The sequence below is a fragment of the Helobdella robusta genome (assembly GCF_000326865.2).
Source record: "Helobdella robusta unplaced genomic scaffold HELROscaffold_16, whole genome shotgun sequence".
NCBI classification, from domain to species: Eukaryota; Metazoa; Annelida; class Clitellata; order Rhynchobdellida; family Glossiphoniidae; genus Helobdella; species Helobdella robusta.
Genome location: NW_008703893.1, coordinates 298791 through 317696, shown reverse-complemented (window position 1 = coordinate 317696; position 18906 = coordinate 298791). Strand labels below are relative to the sequence as shown.

Below are 18906 nucleotides of genomic sequence, written 5' to 3'. Positions count from 1 at the left end.
CAGACCACAGCCTGACTTAATGTATGCAATTTTGCACCTGGCTCTCTCTTTTAACTTGGTTACATGGTTGTACTTTCATTACAACGCCACATATTTTATCTCCGTATTCTCTATGTCAAAGAGATGCTTATATCAATTTAACTGATTTTTATTCTCTACAGAGCAGCTCCTTCAAATGCAGACCTGCTCAGACTCACACATAATTCTACACATGTGATTAAACTTTATATACATCAGCAGCAATTATTATAATATTAATAGTTAGCACCATATTCATCATTGTCATCATCATTTGTATCTTCTTCATTGCCATCTTCTTCTTCGTCATCATCATCATCACCACCATTCATCAATCCTCAGTTAAACAAGTGGAAGTGGATGCAGGCGATTCGGTGACCATACCGTGCAACAGCAGCAGCCTATCAGCTCTCTGGTACAAAAATGACGTCATCATCAACGTCATCAACTCACCCAAGTTTGTTTATTTTAACTTCAATCTTCTTATAAATATTTTAAAGAGGCGTCAACAACAAACGCAACGTATATAAATTTGCGTGAACAAAAGCATCACGCACGGTGCGTGCGCTAGGCGGAAATCTGTTTGCATTTGAAGCTAATCAAAGCAACTCCAATGCCAGACATCTTAACCATTGCACCACTGCACCGCCATATTTTTTAATGGTGCAATGATTTTAAGTACAAAAATTTTTACGACAATGCAGATACAAATTCGAACAACAATCCAATAACGAAAATAGTAATTGTTATGTCTATATGACATACACACACGCACGCACGCACACAAACACGCACAATCACTACACACACACACACACACACACACACAGAGAGAGAGAGAGAGAGAGAGAGAGAGAGAGAGAGAGAGAGAGAGAGAGAGAGAGAGAGAGAGAGAGAGAGAGAACATCAACTATTACCACTAATGCATTACACAAATTAACTAAAAAATATAAAAAGTGGCAATTTCTATGTTAAAATCGTTTGGATTAATCAGAAATTTTTTTAATTTCATTCACGAAATATCAAAAATTAATAAGAATTAATACAAAATAATTCTCAGCCATTCAATAAAAATCACCGCCCAACTACTGGCAGATACATTTATGGCAAGAAAACATTAAAAGTGGTAAACCTTGATTCGAGCGACAGCGGAGTGTACTACTGCCTGCCACTAAGTATTCTTACTACATCCACCACTACTACAACCACTATTACTACAACCACCACTACTACTACTGCTGCTGCTGCTGTTGCTACTCCTTGCATTAATACTAGTAACAGAGTCACGAATAACGACAAATCGTTTATTAGGACGGGCAATAAGTATAATGTTAAAAATGGTAATGGTGGTGGTGGTCGATTTGGGAGCGGTGGTGATAGTGATGATGGTGGTCTTAATGAAATTTTTTATCAAATTATTGTCAATCTGACGGTTCTCGTTGATAAAGGTGAATCATGATGATGATGATGATCGAATGGTGATTATGATGATGATGACCAGATGATGATGATGATGATGATGATGATCAATTGGTGATAATGATGATGATGACCAAATGATGAGGACGATGATGATGATGATCAAATAGTGATATTGATAATAAGATTATGATGTTGATATTATCATCATCGACAACAACATTGTCATCATCATCATCATCATCATCATCATCATCATCATCATCAACAACAACATTGTCATCATCATCATCATCATCATCATCATCATCATCATCATCATCATCATCATCGTCATCATCATCATCATCATCATCAACAACGTTGTCATCATCATCAGCAGAATTACGATTATTGTCATCATCAAAGCATATTTTCAGTCATCAACGTATCGTCATTTTGTCAGTCTTATTATAATAGTTTTTGTCACCATCGTCATCACCATTACTACTACCACTATAACCATCATCACGACTACCAACATCACTATCATCACCACCCCCACCATCATCATCACCACCACCATCACCATTGTCACCACTACCACCATCCCTTCCTAGTCAACCGCCCACCAAAATTCACGAACAAGAAGAGCATGGGTCCACTGGAGATAAACATCCTTGGTGGCTCCTACACCTTTCTGTGCACTGCCTCTGGCTACCCCAAACCAACTATCAAGTGGTTCAAAGGGAACCAGCCCTTCAACCCCAATGTTACTATTATTATCATTATTGTTGTTATTATTATTATTATTCCTATTGTTTTTATTATTTGATATATCATACCATTATTATCACAATTATGTTCAATATCGTAAAACTCGCTGAAAATATAAGCTAGCTGAAATCGTATATCGGTGTTATGTTAATAAAATTACAAACATTGCATGGACACACACACACACAAACACATACACACGCAATTTTTCAAACAAATACACGCATATATACACTTACACTTACACACACACACACACACACACACACACACACATACACACACACGTACACAGGATAGAAAAGGCGAAACAATAATAGAAGATGATAAATATTCTTTAAAACTTAAATCTCGTAAGTTCGCGACCAATTTTTCCATCATAATTTCATATTCAATAAAAAAATTATAATTACAACAAATAATAATAATAATAATAATTAATAATTTCATATGAGTGAATAATTAAATAATGAATAATTTCATATTCAATAAAAAATTATAAATACAACAAATAATAATAATAATAGTAGAAATAATATCAATGATAATCGCCCCCATCCTATCAATAGTAACGAAGACGGACGACGGCAACTACACGTGTGTGGTCAGCAACGAATTCGGCAGCATCCAATCTTGGAAAACTCTCGACGTTATCAGTGAGTATTGATGATTATCACCATGATAACAACGTTAATTATTATTATTATTATTTTATTATTATTGTTATTGTTATTATTATTATTATTATTATTACTGTTATTGTTATTATTATTACCAATCTTTCCTGTGAAGTTTGCCAGTTAGAAATTATAAAATTCTATTTAACCAGTCTATCTCCGTTTGCGATTTGTTTATTCATTCATTCATTCATCCATTCATCTACTCATCCATTCATCTACTCATCCATTCACCTACCTGCAGTACGTTACAACAGCCCGCCAATCATCTTAAAGGGACCTAGGAACACCACCGTCCAGGTGGGTAGCAACGTCACCCTGCCCTGTGACGTCTTGAGTGATGGGGTTGTCCATGTCCGCTGGCTCAAACACATCATAGTCGGTAGTGACAATGTGAGTGTGGCTGGCGCCGGTGCGGCCAATAGTGGTAGTGGCAGTGGAGATAAAATGGATGGTAGAAGCAATGTTAGTGGAAGTAGTAAAAGCAAAAAAATTCGTGCCAGTGATAACCAAGGCAACTATCGTAACGACGACTCTATGAACCATGACGCCAAAAACACGAAGCCGAAAGTTTTAACAGAACTTTTGGAGGTGGGCCGGCATAGTTATTCTGCAAATTTAATTATAAATTAATTAATTAATAAGTAATAAACTAATTAATTGATTAATTAAACATTAGATTGTAAAACCCTCATAAAAATGCACACACAAACACACACACGCACATGCGCACTCACTCGCTCGCGCACACACACTAACGAACAAACTTGACAATTACCCACCATCCTACCTACCATTTCAGACAAACAACCACATATCGATCGATGATAGAGTGGGCCTCCACATATTCAACATCACCCCAAACGACACTGCCATGTACACTTGCGAGGCCCACAACCCCCTTGGTACCACGTCCAGTTTTGGCTTCCTTACTGTCATCCGTATGACAAATTTCTATCTTTTTAGTTAATTTATTTTATAATCATAAATAATTCATGGCTAAGTATATTTAAAAAATAAAATACTAAAAAATGAATTAGTATATAATGAACTAGTAAAAAAAATTACCAGTATTATTAGTAATGGTATAAGTATCATCAAAAAATTAACAGTATTATCAATATATGGTAAAAAAGTAATTTTAGTATCTGATAATGTGCGTGATAAATGTTAATAACGACGCACACATACAGAGCCCCAAAAAATGACTTCCTACTCGGACAAGAACGCCTACATCATTTCCACCATTTCCGCCATTTTCCTCATTCTCCTGATCGTCATTTTGATCGTCTGCTATTTTTACTATCGCAAGTACAAGAAAGCGGAAGAGGGAATCATAAGGAAAAAGGTGGTCGTCCTACAGACCAATGCTATTTACGATGGTGAGGCCTTTACAACATTTCTTAAGAAAAATTTTTTCAAACTCCTTGTATACTTTTGCGAAAAATCTGTTGATTTTTATTATTATATTAACATAATAACTCAATTTTAATGGACAATTTCAATAAAAATTAACTTATTAAACGAATCACACACAAAAAAGTTTGTTCTCTAACAATACACATATACACACACACAATAACTACACACACCACACATGCTCAAATACACACCCTACACACAAACACTAACATAAACACGACAAACGCACATGCCTATTAACACATGCATGCATTTCCACAAGACGGCCACAGAATGAACTTCTCGGGAACACTGAGCAGACTTTCATCTCAAACCGATTCCATCTCCCCGACGGCCTCTCTGCTCTTCCGAAAAGGTGAAAATAAAACCGGAAACATTTTCAACTTCACAGACAGTCCCGCGTGCTCCCTGCCAACCACTCCTAAGTTCCCACTCCTCCTACCTGAAGTGAAGATTGAAATTGAAAGAGGGAGGCTGAGTTCGAATCGAGCTGTTTCCTCTTCCGAGTATGAAATGCCCCTCGATGAAAGATGGGAGGTTCCAAGAAACAAGTGAGTTTAGTTTCAGTTTTTTATAGTTTTGTTTATTTTAAAATTGTTTATGCCTGTTAAAAAAGTTGGAAAGTTATTTGGACCAGGCTTAAAAAATGAAGTTAGGTTTGAGTTTAAAATCTTTTGATCACAAATAATTGGCGACAACTTAATTGAAGTTGCACAACAAGTTTTCTCTTTAACGATCAAAGGATTTCAACTCTTGCATCTACCACTTGCAACGTTTGTTTTTTATAGTCTTTCAAAAATATACTCCCAACGTGACTTTGTATTCAATAAAATGCTTTTCATTTCAGTGCAGTATTGAGTATCAATTTTTAAATTTACCGAGTTTAATGAAGTAATTTTATTTGTTTGATCAATGAGATCTAACGTTCAAGAATGTATGGAGGTCTAAGATCACATCGTTACGTTACATAATAAATTATTTCACGTATTTTTTGCACTTAAATGACTTGTTTGTGCTTTTATTTAATTTTATTAAACTCATATGGCATATTGATTACAAACAAACGATGGTTGATGGTGGGCGAATGTCGCAAGTCTGGTAAGGACGTTTCATCAATTTTTTCTATTTTTACTATGAAACGCAAATATTATTTTTAAATTTTATTATTATAATGATGGAAAATAAATTTTTCAAGTTAAGTTTTTTGTATGCATATTTCATGCTTTAACATTCCGATTTACAAACTTTTATTTTTAATTTAAAGTATATTTCACCTGATAAAACAAACAGATTAATCTTAGGGGAAAGATTAGGCGAGGGTGCATTTGGCATAGTGACCAAAGGTCAAATAACTGGGTTAAAGACCAAGGGCACGTATGCACGAAACATCGATGGTCCCATCACTGTAGCGGTCAAGATGTTGAAGGGTAAGGTCATTTAAAGAGTTTTCTCCATACAACAAAATTTTCTGAACAATTATTTCCAAGTTACATTAATAAATATCATTACAACTTTAATAAAATAAGAAATATAAAAAGTTGAATTAAGATTTATATTTAATTAGAAAGCATTTGAGATTAGTAATATTACTTTTAATAAAATTTTGAACAAAACTGTGAATGAAATGAATTTTTTCCATTTCAATGAGATGACGCAACTGACCTTGAGATGTCTGACCTAGTGAGAGAGATGGAACTGATGAAGATGATAGGCCACCATGACAACGTGCTTAATTTATTGGGGTGCTGTACTCAAAATGGTGATAAAGTTAATATTAATAATGATGATGATGTTGTTGATGATAATGGTGTTGTTATCGATGTTGTTGTTGTAATGATGTTGCTATCGATGTTGCTGCTGTTGTTGTTGATAATGATGCTGTTACCGATGATGATGATCTTTCGATAATAATGATGGTGATAAAATAAAAATGATAAAATTTTTACGTTGAATTTTTAGGATCAAACCGATAAGATTGCTAATGGTAATATTTTCAAAATAGTGATAACGATGTTATTGGTGATGACACGCTCAAGATAGCATTGATGATGGTGTGAAAATGATGAAACTTTCAACTCGCATTCTCAGGTCCACTTTTAGTCATTGTTGAGTATGCCGCCCACGGGAATTTGAGAGACTTTTTAAGAAGAAACCGTCCAGTGAACAACACTCCAAACTACGACGTGCCTGTTTTTAGATACGTCAACAGCAACAGTTTCGCCAACCTCACCACCACCAACAACAACAGCAAACACTTCAACTTCGTTACGAGCAGCGCCGACGCCGATAACATTGACTCGCATCTCAGCCATGATGACAACAATAACAACAACAAAAATGTTGCCGTCATCAACGATTCATGTTTCTACCAGAACCAACCAATAATCAACAATCACCTCGGCAACTACTTGACCGAAAACAACAACAAACTCAACAACAACAACAGGTCACTATTTTTGAGACTACCCTCCACTCCGACATATTCAACAACATCAACAATGTTATCGAACGATGACAACAATAGCAGCAACAGAAACAACAACAACAATAATAGCACTAACAGCGTCAGTGAAGACGACTCCATTATAGCACTATCGTATGCCGACTTGTTGTGGTATGCTCTACAGGTTGCTCTAGGAATGGACTTTCTTTCTAATAAAATGGTCGGTTGAAAATTTCAATTACCCAAATCATCAAATTATTATTATTATGATTAACTAATTCATTCTTTCGACTTGAAATTGGCTAATCCACTGCCAGTGTTATTATATAAATATTTTAAATTTGTACAAGTCACTGTTGGAACTTGGAAAACCAATTTAAGTAATGTTAAATTCAGACACTCCTGCACCAACACAGTCGTTTGGTATTTGTTTAATTTTTTCTTATAATACATCTTATTATACAATAGATTGTAAAAATTTATTTTTAGGTACAAATTTTTGAATTTTTATTTTCATATTTTTTTCGAAGGTGTATGTGCATTTTTTGTGCTGTTTGTACCTTGAGTCTGAGTGATTCTATTTCAATAGTAAATTATATAATTGAGTAACTTTGAATTTTAACATGATACCACAGTAATCTACCTCTAGCCTACAATTTTGCTCTATTCATGAGCACAAAAAAGTCAATGTTGTATAATACTTCTATATACAATATATGTACGTCACATCAATATTACAATAATTTTCATTGCATCAAAGTCAACGACATCAACAATAATAAATAAAATAACAGCGACATTAACGTCATCTTAAAAACAACAAAATTTGCATGACATTAACGTTAGCATGACAACAAAAAAGCGACGCAAATAACATCGCATCAACTTGAAAATGACGTCATATCAACAACAACAACAACGAACCATAACAACAACAACAATATCAACAACACTACAAAAACAACAACACTACAACAACAACAAAATAACAGCACCAACAACACCACTATCAATAACAACAACAACACAACAACAACAACAACACCACCATCAATAACAACAACAAAAGCAACAAAAACAACAACACAACCACAACACAACCATAACAACATTAACAGTGCATACACAGAGATTTGGCAGCCCGCAATGTGCTAGTCGTAGAGAGGGGCTTGTTGAAGATTTGTGATTTTGGTCTAACAAGGAACATTCCTAATAACGATTATTACAGGAAGACAACCAGTGTGAGTTGTTGTTGTTGTTGATGGTGATGTTGTTGTTGCTGTTGTTGTTGCTGCTGCTGTTATTATTGTTGCTGCTGGTGTTGTTGTTGTTATGTTGATGTCATGTTGTTTCGTTGTTGTTGCATTGTTGGCGTTATGTTGTTTTCATATTTTTGTTGTTTTCTGTTGTTGTTTGTTGTTAATGTTGATTCATTGGTAACGTTATTGTAATGCTATTGATGTGTTGTTGATGTAAAATTATATTACGGCATCATTTTCACCTTTATTGGTTTTATGTTGCTGCAACAATGTTATTGTCTCAGTCTCATTAATTTAATATATATTATTGTCTTTTTGGTTATTTGGTGTTTTTTTTTACTATATTTAACATTAATTAAATGCTGTTGGTACATAGTTGTGACGTTGTTGTTGTTGTTGTGTGAAATTATTATTAAAGGTTTGCAATTTGTCGCGCAAGTATCACAATGGAAATAAAATTTAACCACAATCATCTCCATTAGTTAATTTTGCATTATTGTATTACATTATATTATTTTATTTTCATTATTCATTTTTGTTTATCATTTTTTATTTTATTAAAATATTTTATTATTACATAATATCTTCGTTAGCCATCTTTATGTTATTCTTTTCTGGTTTATGACGATTTCCCGTAAAATCTTGGTATCTGAAATCTCTCAACTAAATATGTCTTCTCAACTTGATAGACTTAACTCTTGTGTCTCATCAATAAAGGATTGGCCTTCACTTAATTTTCTTTAACTAAATTCCCAAAAATCTGAAATAATGTTTTTTGGCACAACACAGCAACTCATGAAATATTTTCCACCCTCCAACGTGTCAATTGCTGGATCAAACCTGTCTACATTAACAAGACTTAAACTGCTAGGTGTTACTCTTGACCCGTCTCTAACATTCAAAGCTCACACTTCCGCTCTTATTTGGTCTATTCGCCACATTCGACCTTTTCTCACAATTGAAATGGCCACCACGCTAGCACGCTGCCTTGTGTTATCTCGCCTCTTGACTAATGCAACTCTCTGTTTTATGGAACTTCGGAGTATCTAATTTCCTCTCTTTAGGTCATTCTAAACAGACTAAAGTTGTTTTAGAATGAACTCGTTTGTCTTCCGGTTCATCGTCTCTTAAACACCTGCGTAAATGTGTTTCTCTCTTTACGTTTGATCTGGAAGATGCAATGGCTGTGATATTGTTGCTTGAATTATGAGGTACTGACTTGGATAAGCCTCAATTGCAAGGAAATGGTTTTGTGTGTGTGCGTGCGTGTTTGCTTGTTCGTTTGTTCACTTGTTTGTTTGTTAAATGAAAACAAAAATTTTTACACACCGAGAGATGTGGAACGAAAATTAGTTTATTGATTGTTTGGTGAAAAATATTTCAATATAATAATTTCTGAGATGGTTGGGCCAGCATGCACTTGAACAAGATGAGCGTCCGTATTTCAAATTGTGTTACCACTATTTAAAAAACTAACAAAAAAATATAACAACGTGGTATTCCGCGCTGTGACATAATTTACTCATTAGTCCTGATAACTTGTTGTTCGAAATAATTAGTGTTGCCGATGAAGATGATGATGAGGATGACAAGTTGTCGGTGATGAAGATGACTATTTTATTGTTAATGATGATGATTGTAATGATGATGAAGAGGATGATGAAGATGAAGAGAAAGATTCTGTTGTCGGGGGTGATGATGATGGCGTTCAAACTCACGTAATGACGCTCTGGAGAGTTTTGATTGGCAGACGATGGACGGTGAACGAAACTTAAAAAAAAATTTGATTTGAAGCTGTTGACTTGAGAAATAATTAGTTACTGTCGGGTGCAACGATAACGATGTTGTCATTATTAACGATTGTAATAAAGTGAAGCTGCTGACGATGTTAAAAATTATAAGGATTGTGTAATGATGAACGAACAAACCAACGAACCAACGAAAATACAAACAGACAAACGAAGAAACAAACATGCAAGCAAGCTGTCACAAAGTAAGTCACGACACTGACTAACCAAGCAACATCATAACAACTCCTGTCTTTTATTATAATTCTGTCAGGCTGAACTTTGCCCACTCACTCATTCATTCATTTCTTCCACGTACATCTATTAATTTTTACACTTTTTTCGTCCTTTCATCTTTTAAAAACTTTAATTGATTATGCGTGCGTGCAAGTGCATTTGTTTGTTTCCTTGTGTGTGTGTGTGGTGTGTGTGTGTGTGTGTGTTTGTTTCTGTGATTGTGTACCTTTATTACTTTATTATTATTACTTTATTACTTATTACTTTATTAATACCTTTATTTGTATGTTGCAACATGTCTGTAAGTCTTTTTTTTAGGCTGTCGTAATTATAATTATTTTAATTGTATACTTGTTGGAATATTTCATAACGCATTTGCGTTACGCTCATTACTTTGCATTATTGCCTTGTCCTGGCTCAATTTGAAACAACAGTGTCAGGTCATGTCAAGCTGTTCATGACCTTTTGGATGAATATTAGGAGTGTAGAACCAAGTTTATTTCGTTTCCATATTTGTTTTCTTTCGAATACAGGTTTGACGAGAAATATCACAACTTATCCAAGACATTTTACAACGTCTCCCAAACAATTTACAACATGCAAAAACAAAACTAAAATGCAAAACACATCAGAAAATGCACATAGAAAAATAAATCAAATACAAAATTTTGTATAGAAAAATACAAAAATGTATTAGTTAAAAAAAATACCAAAAAAATCATTTTTTTTGTCTGTGATGGTTGGTGCTATTATACGTATTATAATTCTTCTCTTTATTATTATTATTTATTTATTAGTATTTAATTATTATTATTGTTGTTGTTGTTTCCTTAGTTAATTGGCTGTTGAATTTTCGCTTGGTTGACAGCAACGACGATGAAGTTATTTACGTTTATGGCACTAAAACATATATATATATATATATATATATATAACATATATATATATATATATACAATATATATATATATACATATATATACAATATATATATATATTTAATTGTATATTCACACACATATGAAATGTATGTACCACTAAACTTATTTATTTATTTATGTATGTGAGCAGCATCTACTTGTCTCTTGTAATTCTTTTAATTTTAATTAGAAACACTCAAAGATATGATATTAATGTTTTAGAAATTTTCTCCGCTGCTTAACTTTTAAGAAGACTTGTTTTTGTTATGTTTTTATTACGTCTTTATTTGGCAGTTGTTGTTGGTTGTTGTTGGCTGTTGGTTGCGGTTGTTGTTATTGTTGGTTGCTGTTGTTGTTGCTGTTGTTGGTTGTTGATATTGTTGTCACGCGCGAATGTGCTGGAACTGGCGATATGTAGTTTTGTGCTGTTTGTGTTATTTCTGATTGTGTTGCTGTTGCGTAGTATGTAATGTTGGAGCAGTGTCTATTGTTGTTAATGTTGTTTTTGTTTTTATTGTTATTGTTGTCATTAATGCCCGTTATTTTTTGCTGTTATTGTTGTCTTCGATTTAGTAGTTTATAAAGATTTAGGATGTTAACTGATGTCTTTTGAGTTTGTTGTTGTTGCTGCTGCTGTTGTTGTGGCATATTTTTGGATCTTGACATCAAATGGTCTTGAATTTTTTTATCGAGATAGATTTCGAATTAATTTTTTTTCTAGTTGATTAAATTAAAATTGAGTTATGAGATATCGACATTGTTGCTAATTTTATGATGACGACAGACAATACTCACGAAATAAGGTGATAACGAAAATGATTTGGTGATAACGACGAAAATAAATGCTAACTACGGAATAGTGATGAAACAGATGACGACGAAGATACAGTAGTGTCATTTTATTAGTTACTTTTCTAAATGTCCTTTCTTCTTTAGCCAGTCACTTTTAATTAAAATTGAACTTGATTTAGGTGGTGATTCACAACAGTTTTAAGCAGATACACGTACATACATCATACTAGAAGATGATAACAAAACATGCCACTAGATTATGATATCGAAACAAAACACTGTAACACACGTATTTTGAGCTCTAGACACCAAACATTACATCTCCTATCTCATATCTAAATCATCATTTTTTTTACCAATCCCAAAATGTTAACCAATATTGAAGTACGCACTACACACGCATTCTTCATTGGACTAATGCTTTTAAACTGAACTCATAAGCACATATAAGATAATTTTAGAAATGTCTTTCAGACCAAATATAATTACAGCAACAACATCAACCACATTATTTATATTTTTCATTTTTGTCCTTGTTTGGAAATTTGTATAGCTCTGTCGTTAATATTTTTGCAATATTTTCAATTACGGGCTTAAGTTTTCTGTCTTGTATTCTGCCGTTTTTTTATGTTTAAAAAATTTGTTTATCAAAATTTTGAAACATTTTAAAAAAATATCCATGAAATAATTCAAGGCAACTTCTTCATAAAATTTTCAAAATGTCCAAACAAACTTTAACTGAAATGATTTCATTTTTTGTAGACGTTGCATTGGCGAAAAAATTAATTAGTATGCTACTCACTCATTACGCTGCCATAACCATCACTTCACATCATTCACTTCACCAATATCATCGTGATTATCATAATTTTCTTCATATAACCATCACACACACACCACACACACACACACACACACGCACGCACTCACTCACACGGACACACATACGTCCCCATTTGTCCACAGGGTAGACTCCCCATCAAGTGGATGGCTCCAGAGGCCCTCTTCGATATGAAGTATTCAACCAAGAGTGATGTGTTAGTAGAAGTAGTAGTAGCAGCAGCAGCAGCAGTAGTATTAATAGTAGTGGTAGTAGTAATAGTAGTAGTAGTAGTAGTAGTAGTAGTAGTAGTAGTAGTAGTAGTAGTAGTAGTAGTAGTAGTAGTAGTAGTAGTAGTAGTAGTAGTAGTAGTAGTAGTAGTAGTAGTAGTGGTAGTAGTAGTAGTGGTAGTGGTAGTGGTAGTAGTAGTAGTAGTAGTGGTAGTGGTAGTGGTAGTGGTAGTAGTAGTAGTAGTAGTATCATGGAAACTGACAGATTTAGTTCAACACGATCAACAAAAACTAATTTTCAAATTTGATACGAATTTTTTATTTTACTCCATATTAGGCAAATAAAATTTATTTTAAAATAATTCAAAAATTACTGTAATGGATTTGAACCAACGAACTAACGATGGCAAAAATAAATAAAGCACACACAAACATACACACCAACACACAAAAGAACACACACACAGACACACAAACAAGCACCATACATACAAACTGCGCACACACACACACACACAATCCCACAGCATGTGTTAACAATACACACAACAACATACAATTAAAACGTTGGTGAACGTTTGCTATGTGTGGATTCGTGACAATGATGAAATAGTGATAATGATGATGATGACGACAAAGATGATGATACTAAAATGATGAAAATGAGATGATGAAATGATAATAATAACGACGACGATGGTAATGAGAAGACAATTGATGACGATGATGACGATGATGACGATGATGACGATGATGACGATTATTACGTAACTCACAGATGGTCATATGGCATTCTTTTGTGGGAAATTTTCACGTTCGGTGGCAACCCCTACCCTTCAGTGCCCATCGAACAATTGTTTGACCTCCTCAGACAAGGTCACCGGATGGAGAAGCCCCCGTACGCTAACAAGGACATGTAAGTTGTGCGTGGTCTGGGTGACAATTGAGAAAGTGATGTCGTTCGTTCGTTTGTTTGTTTGTTTGTTTGTTTGTTTACTTGTCTGTCTGTCTGTTTGTTTGTTTGTTTGTTGGTTTGATTGTTTTATTGCTTGTTTGATCGATTGGTTGCTTAATTTACTTTTTTGCATGAATAAATTGATGGATTGATGGATAAATGGATGAATGGTTGGTTGATTGGCTGGTTGGATGAGCGAATTGATGAATCTATCTATCCTTCCATTCGATCGTTTATCTATCCAAACCTTGATTGAATTATTTAATATTTTTTCATCCGTTCATCCATTCGTTTATCCATCCCGTACACAAAATAACTCCAAATTAAACCACCCCTCGCCCTCCAGTTACGACCTGATGTTGAGCTGTTGGGCCAATGACCCCTTCGTGAGACCTTCCTTCTCTACCATCGCTTCCTCACTCCACTGCAAACTCAACTGTCTTATCAACCAGGTTTGTCCAGTTGTCATCTTTTTAATTTAATTTTTTTGGTTAATTTACTTTTTTGCATTTAAATTTGTATGTTTTTGAGATGAGTTGAAGGTTTTTGGTTGGCTATATATGATTTATAGACAAACTTTAAATGAGGTGTATTTAGTATGTTGGTGAGTTAGCTCAGACAGTAAAAGTGCCAATGCTCGCGTGGTTGTCGTTGCGCCATGACCTGGTTCGAATACCGCCCTTTCCAAACTGTCAAAGCCGATAACAATGAAATTGAAATTAACCTTCTGTACATACTTTTTTAACAGGACTATCTCAATCTGATCATTGAAGGCAACGAGGAATAAAAAAATTTATAGTCCTGACAAAAGAAATAATTATACAAATGGTATTATTTGCAGCATTACTACTACTACTACCATTACTACTACTACTACTACTACTACTACTACTACTACTACTAACACTACTACTAACACTACTACTACTGCTACATTTACTACTACTAATAATAAACTAATTATAATATAATAATAATAATGTTAATAAATTATGTTATGGTAGTATTTTCCATAGTAAGTCATTTATTTTGGACTGACAGTAGGAGCATTACATTGAAACATCTGGACGGACAGCATGTGATGATGCTGGATGATCACAACTGACAAATAAATAATCAATGATAATGCATTATAAAATTCTAAATCAATACACCACAAAATATTGAAGAAAATTATGTTTATAGCGTATCAAGTGCTACATAAATGTTTTAATGATATCATTCTAATTATGAAATGTTGTTATTGTATTTGTCATCATCATTTTAAATGTCTTCATCATCGTTATTGATGACCTTATCGTCGGCAGCACTTTTATCATCATTTTGCTTCTTTCATTATCATTATTATCATCTTCATTGTCATCTGATAGCCAACATTTCCTCAGTGCAATACATATAACCACCATCATCGTATTCCTCATCACCATCATCATTTCGTTATCATTCTATCATCACCGTATTCATCAATATATTTTCATTGTCATCATCATTGTGATTATCATCACCTCACCTACCATCATATCGTTGTCATTAAATTATTTTGGTATAATTTTATCGTTATTATCATTTACATGTGTGCTTTGTTGTGCGCGTGTGTGTGCGTGCGTGTGCATGCTTGTGTGTGTGTGTGTGTGTGTATGTGTGTGTATGTGTGTGTTGGGATGTGTGTGTTGTGGTGTGTGTGTGATGTGTGTGTGTAAAAGTGTTAATGTTAATAACCATCTTGATGTTGTAAACACATGATAGGGTAAAATGACTTATAAATATATATACATATATATATAATTTAATATATATATATATATATATATATATAAATATATATATATAATCGTGGGCATAGAAAAAAATATTTACATATATTTTTAATATACACGTCACCACACATAAAAACAAACATACGCACACACAAATTCCTAAATACATACAAACCTACAAACATAAACACACAAATACATGCCTGGATAAATGCGTTGCAATACATACAATACAATAGATCACCCAAAATACATGAAAACAACACAAACATAAGTGAATGATAAACATTGAAGTATTCAGTTGGACTCTGCCTTATAGTTTTTTTCATCTATTTCATCCTAATCGTATATTTTTTTATTTTTCACAATTTAAATACATAACCATGGCTATTTAAACTATATATACACGCATGCATGTATATCTCTATTCTTCTGTATTACTACTTTTGTACATAGTGTTCTTAACAATTTACAGATTGTAGATTTTGACATTAGCAAATTTATTTTTGTGGCAACTTTACAAAAACATTTACCTATTTTAATTGCGTTAACCGTATTTAAGATTTACTCTGTTGACAGATTTTATTATTTTATAAAATTAGCAATTGAAACAAATTGGTGGTGTTCGGTTTCAGTTGACTGATCGGGCAAATTTATTTTACGAACAATATGTAAATAAAATTTTGTGTTGAATAAACTGAAACAAAATGTTTTTTAGTAGCTTTCATGCCAATCATTTAATTAATGCAAACAGAGAGAAATAAATTTCGTAAATCAGCACCTCCTAGAAAAAAATTTCGCCAAAGATATAAAGCGTTTAAATAGAAATTGAATTTGAAAAGAACGGAGATATAAAAATAATGAAAAAGTCGTAAATTGAAAATGGCGACGATTTCATCGATGTTGACCATAGTTTCTCAATATTTAACACCATTTGACTTGTGGCCTCCCTCCATGCTAGAACTGGTAGGGAAAATCAATGCATTTACTCTTAATTACTTCGCTGTGTGTATTTATTTATAAATTATAATTAAGGGGTGGGAAAGAGATATCAATGCGGCCCTCACAGCTAAAAGTTTTCCCACCCTTGAATTATACATTACTCCTAACTTATAATCATAAACAATAGGCCTATTGTATTCAGAAATGGTGATTATATTCAACTTTATAAACGACTATACTGCGAATTGTAAAAGCAGATGTACCATATTTTTGAAAATGTTACAAAACTCAACGAAGCCCAACGAAAAGCCGTTTCCATATATATGAAGATGTTATTATTTTTTAATGATGACAACCGCATACATTTAAACACGTTTTGAAACCGTGTATAAATGTTTTGGTTCCTTTTAAATATACTCTAATAATATTTATTTAATCGATAAATTTCAGGTCGCAGATAAGCTGTTGTGTGTGGCAAACAGCCAAGCCATTTGTCAGTGAAAAAAAGATTTTAGTAGTTATCATGCCAGTCATTTAATGCAAACAGTAAGAAATAACTTTCGTAAATCAGCACCTCTCAGAAAACAATTAAATTATTGATACAACAGCAAGCACAAAAGTCAGGTCAAAAGTATTTAATAAACTGAAAATTCTATATCATTGTTAAAAGGCTTAAAAATATTATTTAGCAGGAAGGAGTTTGGTGGAGAAGATTGCAAATGCAAATTGATTTTTGAGCATATGGAGAGAAACAAATTAGGCGAAAGAAGGCCTGTACTCGAAACTCTGTAATTTTGTTCTCTATAAAGAATATAAGGTCTTCATCTTGAAAGTAACAATTATTGTTGGAAAAATAAGTTAAAGAGTTTTCATTTTTATGCATTAAATATACGTCACCATTAGTGTTTGCCAGTTTGTCATTCAGACACTATGTAAACCTACGTACGTTGTAAGTCAGGGGTGGGCAAACTTTTTGCTGTGAAGGCCGCATTAAGAACTATTTTACCTTTGAAGGGCCGCATATGTACTTAAATAGCAAGACCATGAGCAAGACCCGGGGGAGATTTTTAAGATTAAGATTTTCTTTGGTGAACAAGGCCTCGCGGCCTAGTTTGCCCACCCCAACTGTTTAAATAGCTTTCGGCTTCAATAGCTTTCATTATCTCAATGCACATTTAACATAAGTTTTAACTTTTAAAATAATCATGCTTTGGCTATAGAATTCTAGGCTTTAATTAAACGTTTAATAATTAAATTTTAATTTAAAGAAAGCCATTGAAAGGAAGTTCCTCAAATTTTTTAGCTTATCGATCGTCATACATTTTAATTCATATTTGCATTTTTAACTTGAGGCTGTGATTGTTTCATTAAATTTCCACAACTTCATTTCAGTGATGAGTTCGAAAACCAAAAAAGATGTCAAGGCGAAAGTTGGTTGGTAATATAAAATAATTAATTTTAATTTTATTATTAAAAAATAATTTATTTTTTAAATTAATAAACTTTACTATGTTCTAAATATCTCTCTAGATAGTCTAGAAAAATTTACTATATATATGACAAAAACAAAATGCATCTTAAGCTTAACATTCTTAACTTTATTATATAACATAAAATAAAACATCATAATAAATAATCAATGTTAGTTAGACCTCTCATACTTCGAATGAGGATTTTTTTTAAAACGGTCGGTTATGAAAAGGGGAAATTACCATAAATAATCTGATGCGGGTAGTCTTTTGGTCACATCATGCGGAAGGAAAGAATGGAAAATTTAACAATTACTGGAAAACTTACAGGGGATAGAAATCGTGGTCAACAAACAAATGACATTCTTGAAGTCCTTGTGTCACTTGTTGAATATCACCACATTTCAATTACTACAAAGTACAAAGTGTTGAAGATCGGTTTTGTGGAAGTCGATGGTTGCCATTGTCATGAAAAGATAGAGCACAAAAAAGATAAAGAATCAATAATCATGCATAACACAAAACATACTTTTCTAAATTTAAAACAATCATTAAAACATTGGTCATTTTACTTATTTATAATAAGATTTAACTCTTTAACAGAACTGGAAAGTATAAACCAATTGATGCTTTTTTCACTTCTAATTCCTAACTACAGTCTAGTTGATGTTATTGATGATTAATGATTAGTGGTTTTTGTTGATAAATTCAGGAAAAAACCTAGACGTTAAGAAACATGAAACTGCAACTAAAGCAAAAACTGATGTTAGTAACCTACCAAAAATATTTATTGAGCCTAAGTTGGAGTTGGAGATTACAAACATGATTAAAAGACATTACGAAACTAAAAAATCTGCTGTCACAAAAATTTCTTATCGCCTGACAAAAAGAAAACTAACGGTACGTTTTTTCAACTCTTAAAATATTCATTATAATTTTAAATCTTCATAAAAGTTCTCTTTATAGCTTGAATTCATGTAAAAGTATTATTTTCTTTCTGTCA

At 33.1% G+C, this 18906-nt stretch overlaps 2 protein-coding genes across 2 annotated transcripts; both read left to right on the top strand.

Annotated features, from left to right (window-relative positions):
* Positions 1-2071: 2071 nt before the first annotated feature.
* Positions 2072-3840, top strand: HELRODRAFT_75167 (hypothetical protein; the record flags this gene model as incomplete). The annotated part of the gene is made up of 4 exons (XM_009015431.1): positions 2072-2236; positions 2771-2849; positions 3115-3324; positions 3704-3840. 4 exons carry the CDS (start codon positions 2072-2074, stop codon positions 3838-3840), a joined length of 591 nt encoding a protein of 196 aa, XP_009013679.1.
* A 953-nt stretch (positions 3841-4793) lies between these two features.
* On the top strand, positions 4794-14157 carry HELRODRAFT_131255 (hypothetical protein; the record flags this gene model as incomplete). The annotated part of the gene is made up of 9 exons (XM_009015430.1): positions 4794-4843; positions 5583-5719; positions 5941-6051; positions 6381-6506; positions 6882-6955; positions 7854-7976; positions 12697-12767; positions 13559-13696; positions 14082-14157. Coding segments are annotated over 9 exons (906 nt in total), but the record flags the coding sequence as incomplete, so codon positions are not given.
* Between the last annotated feature and the right edge of the window lie 4749 nt (positions 14158-18906).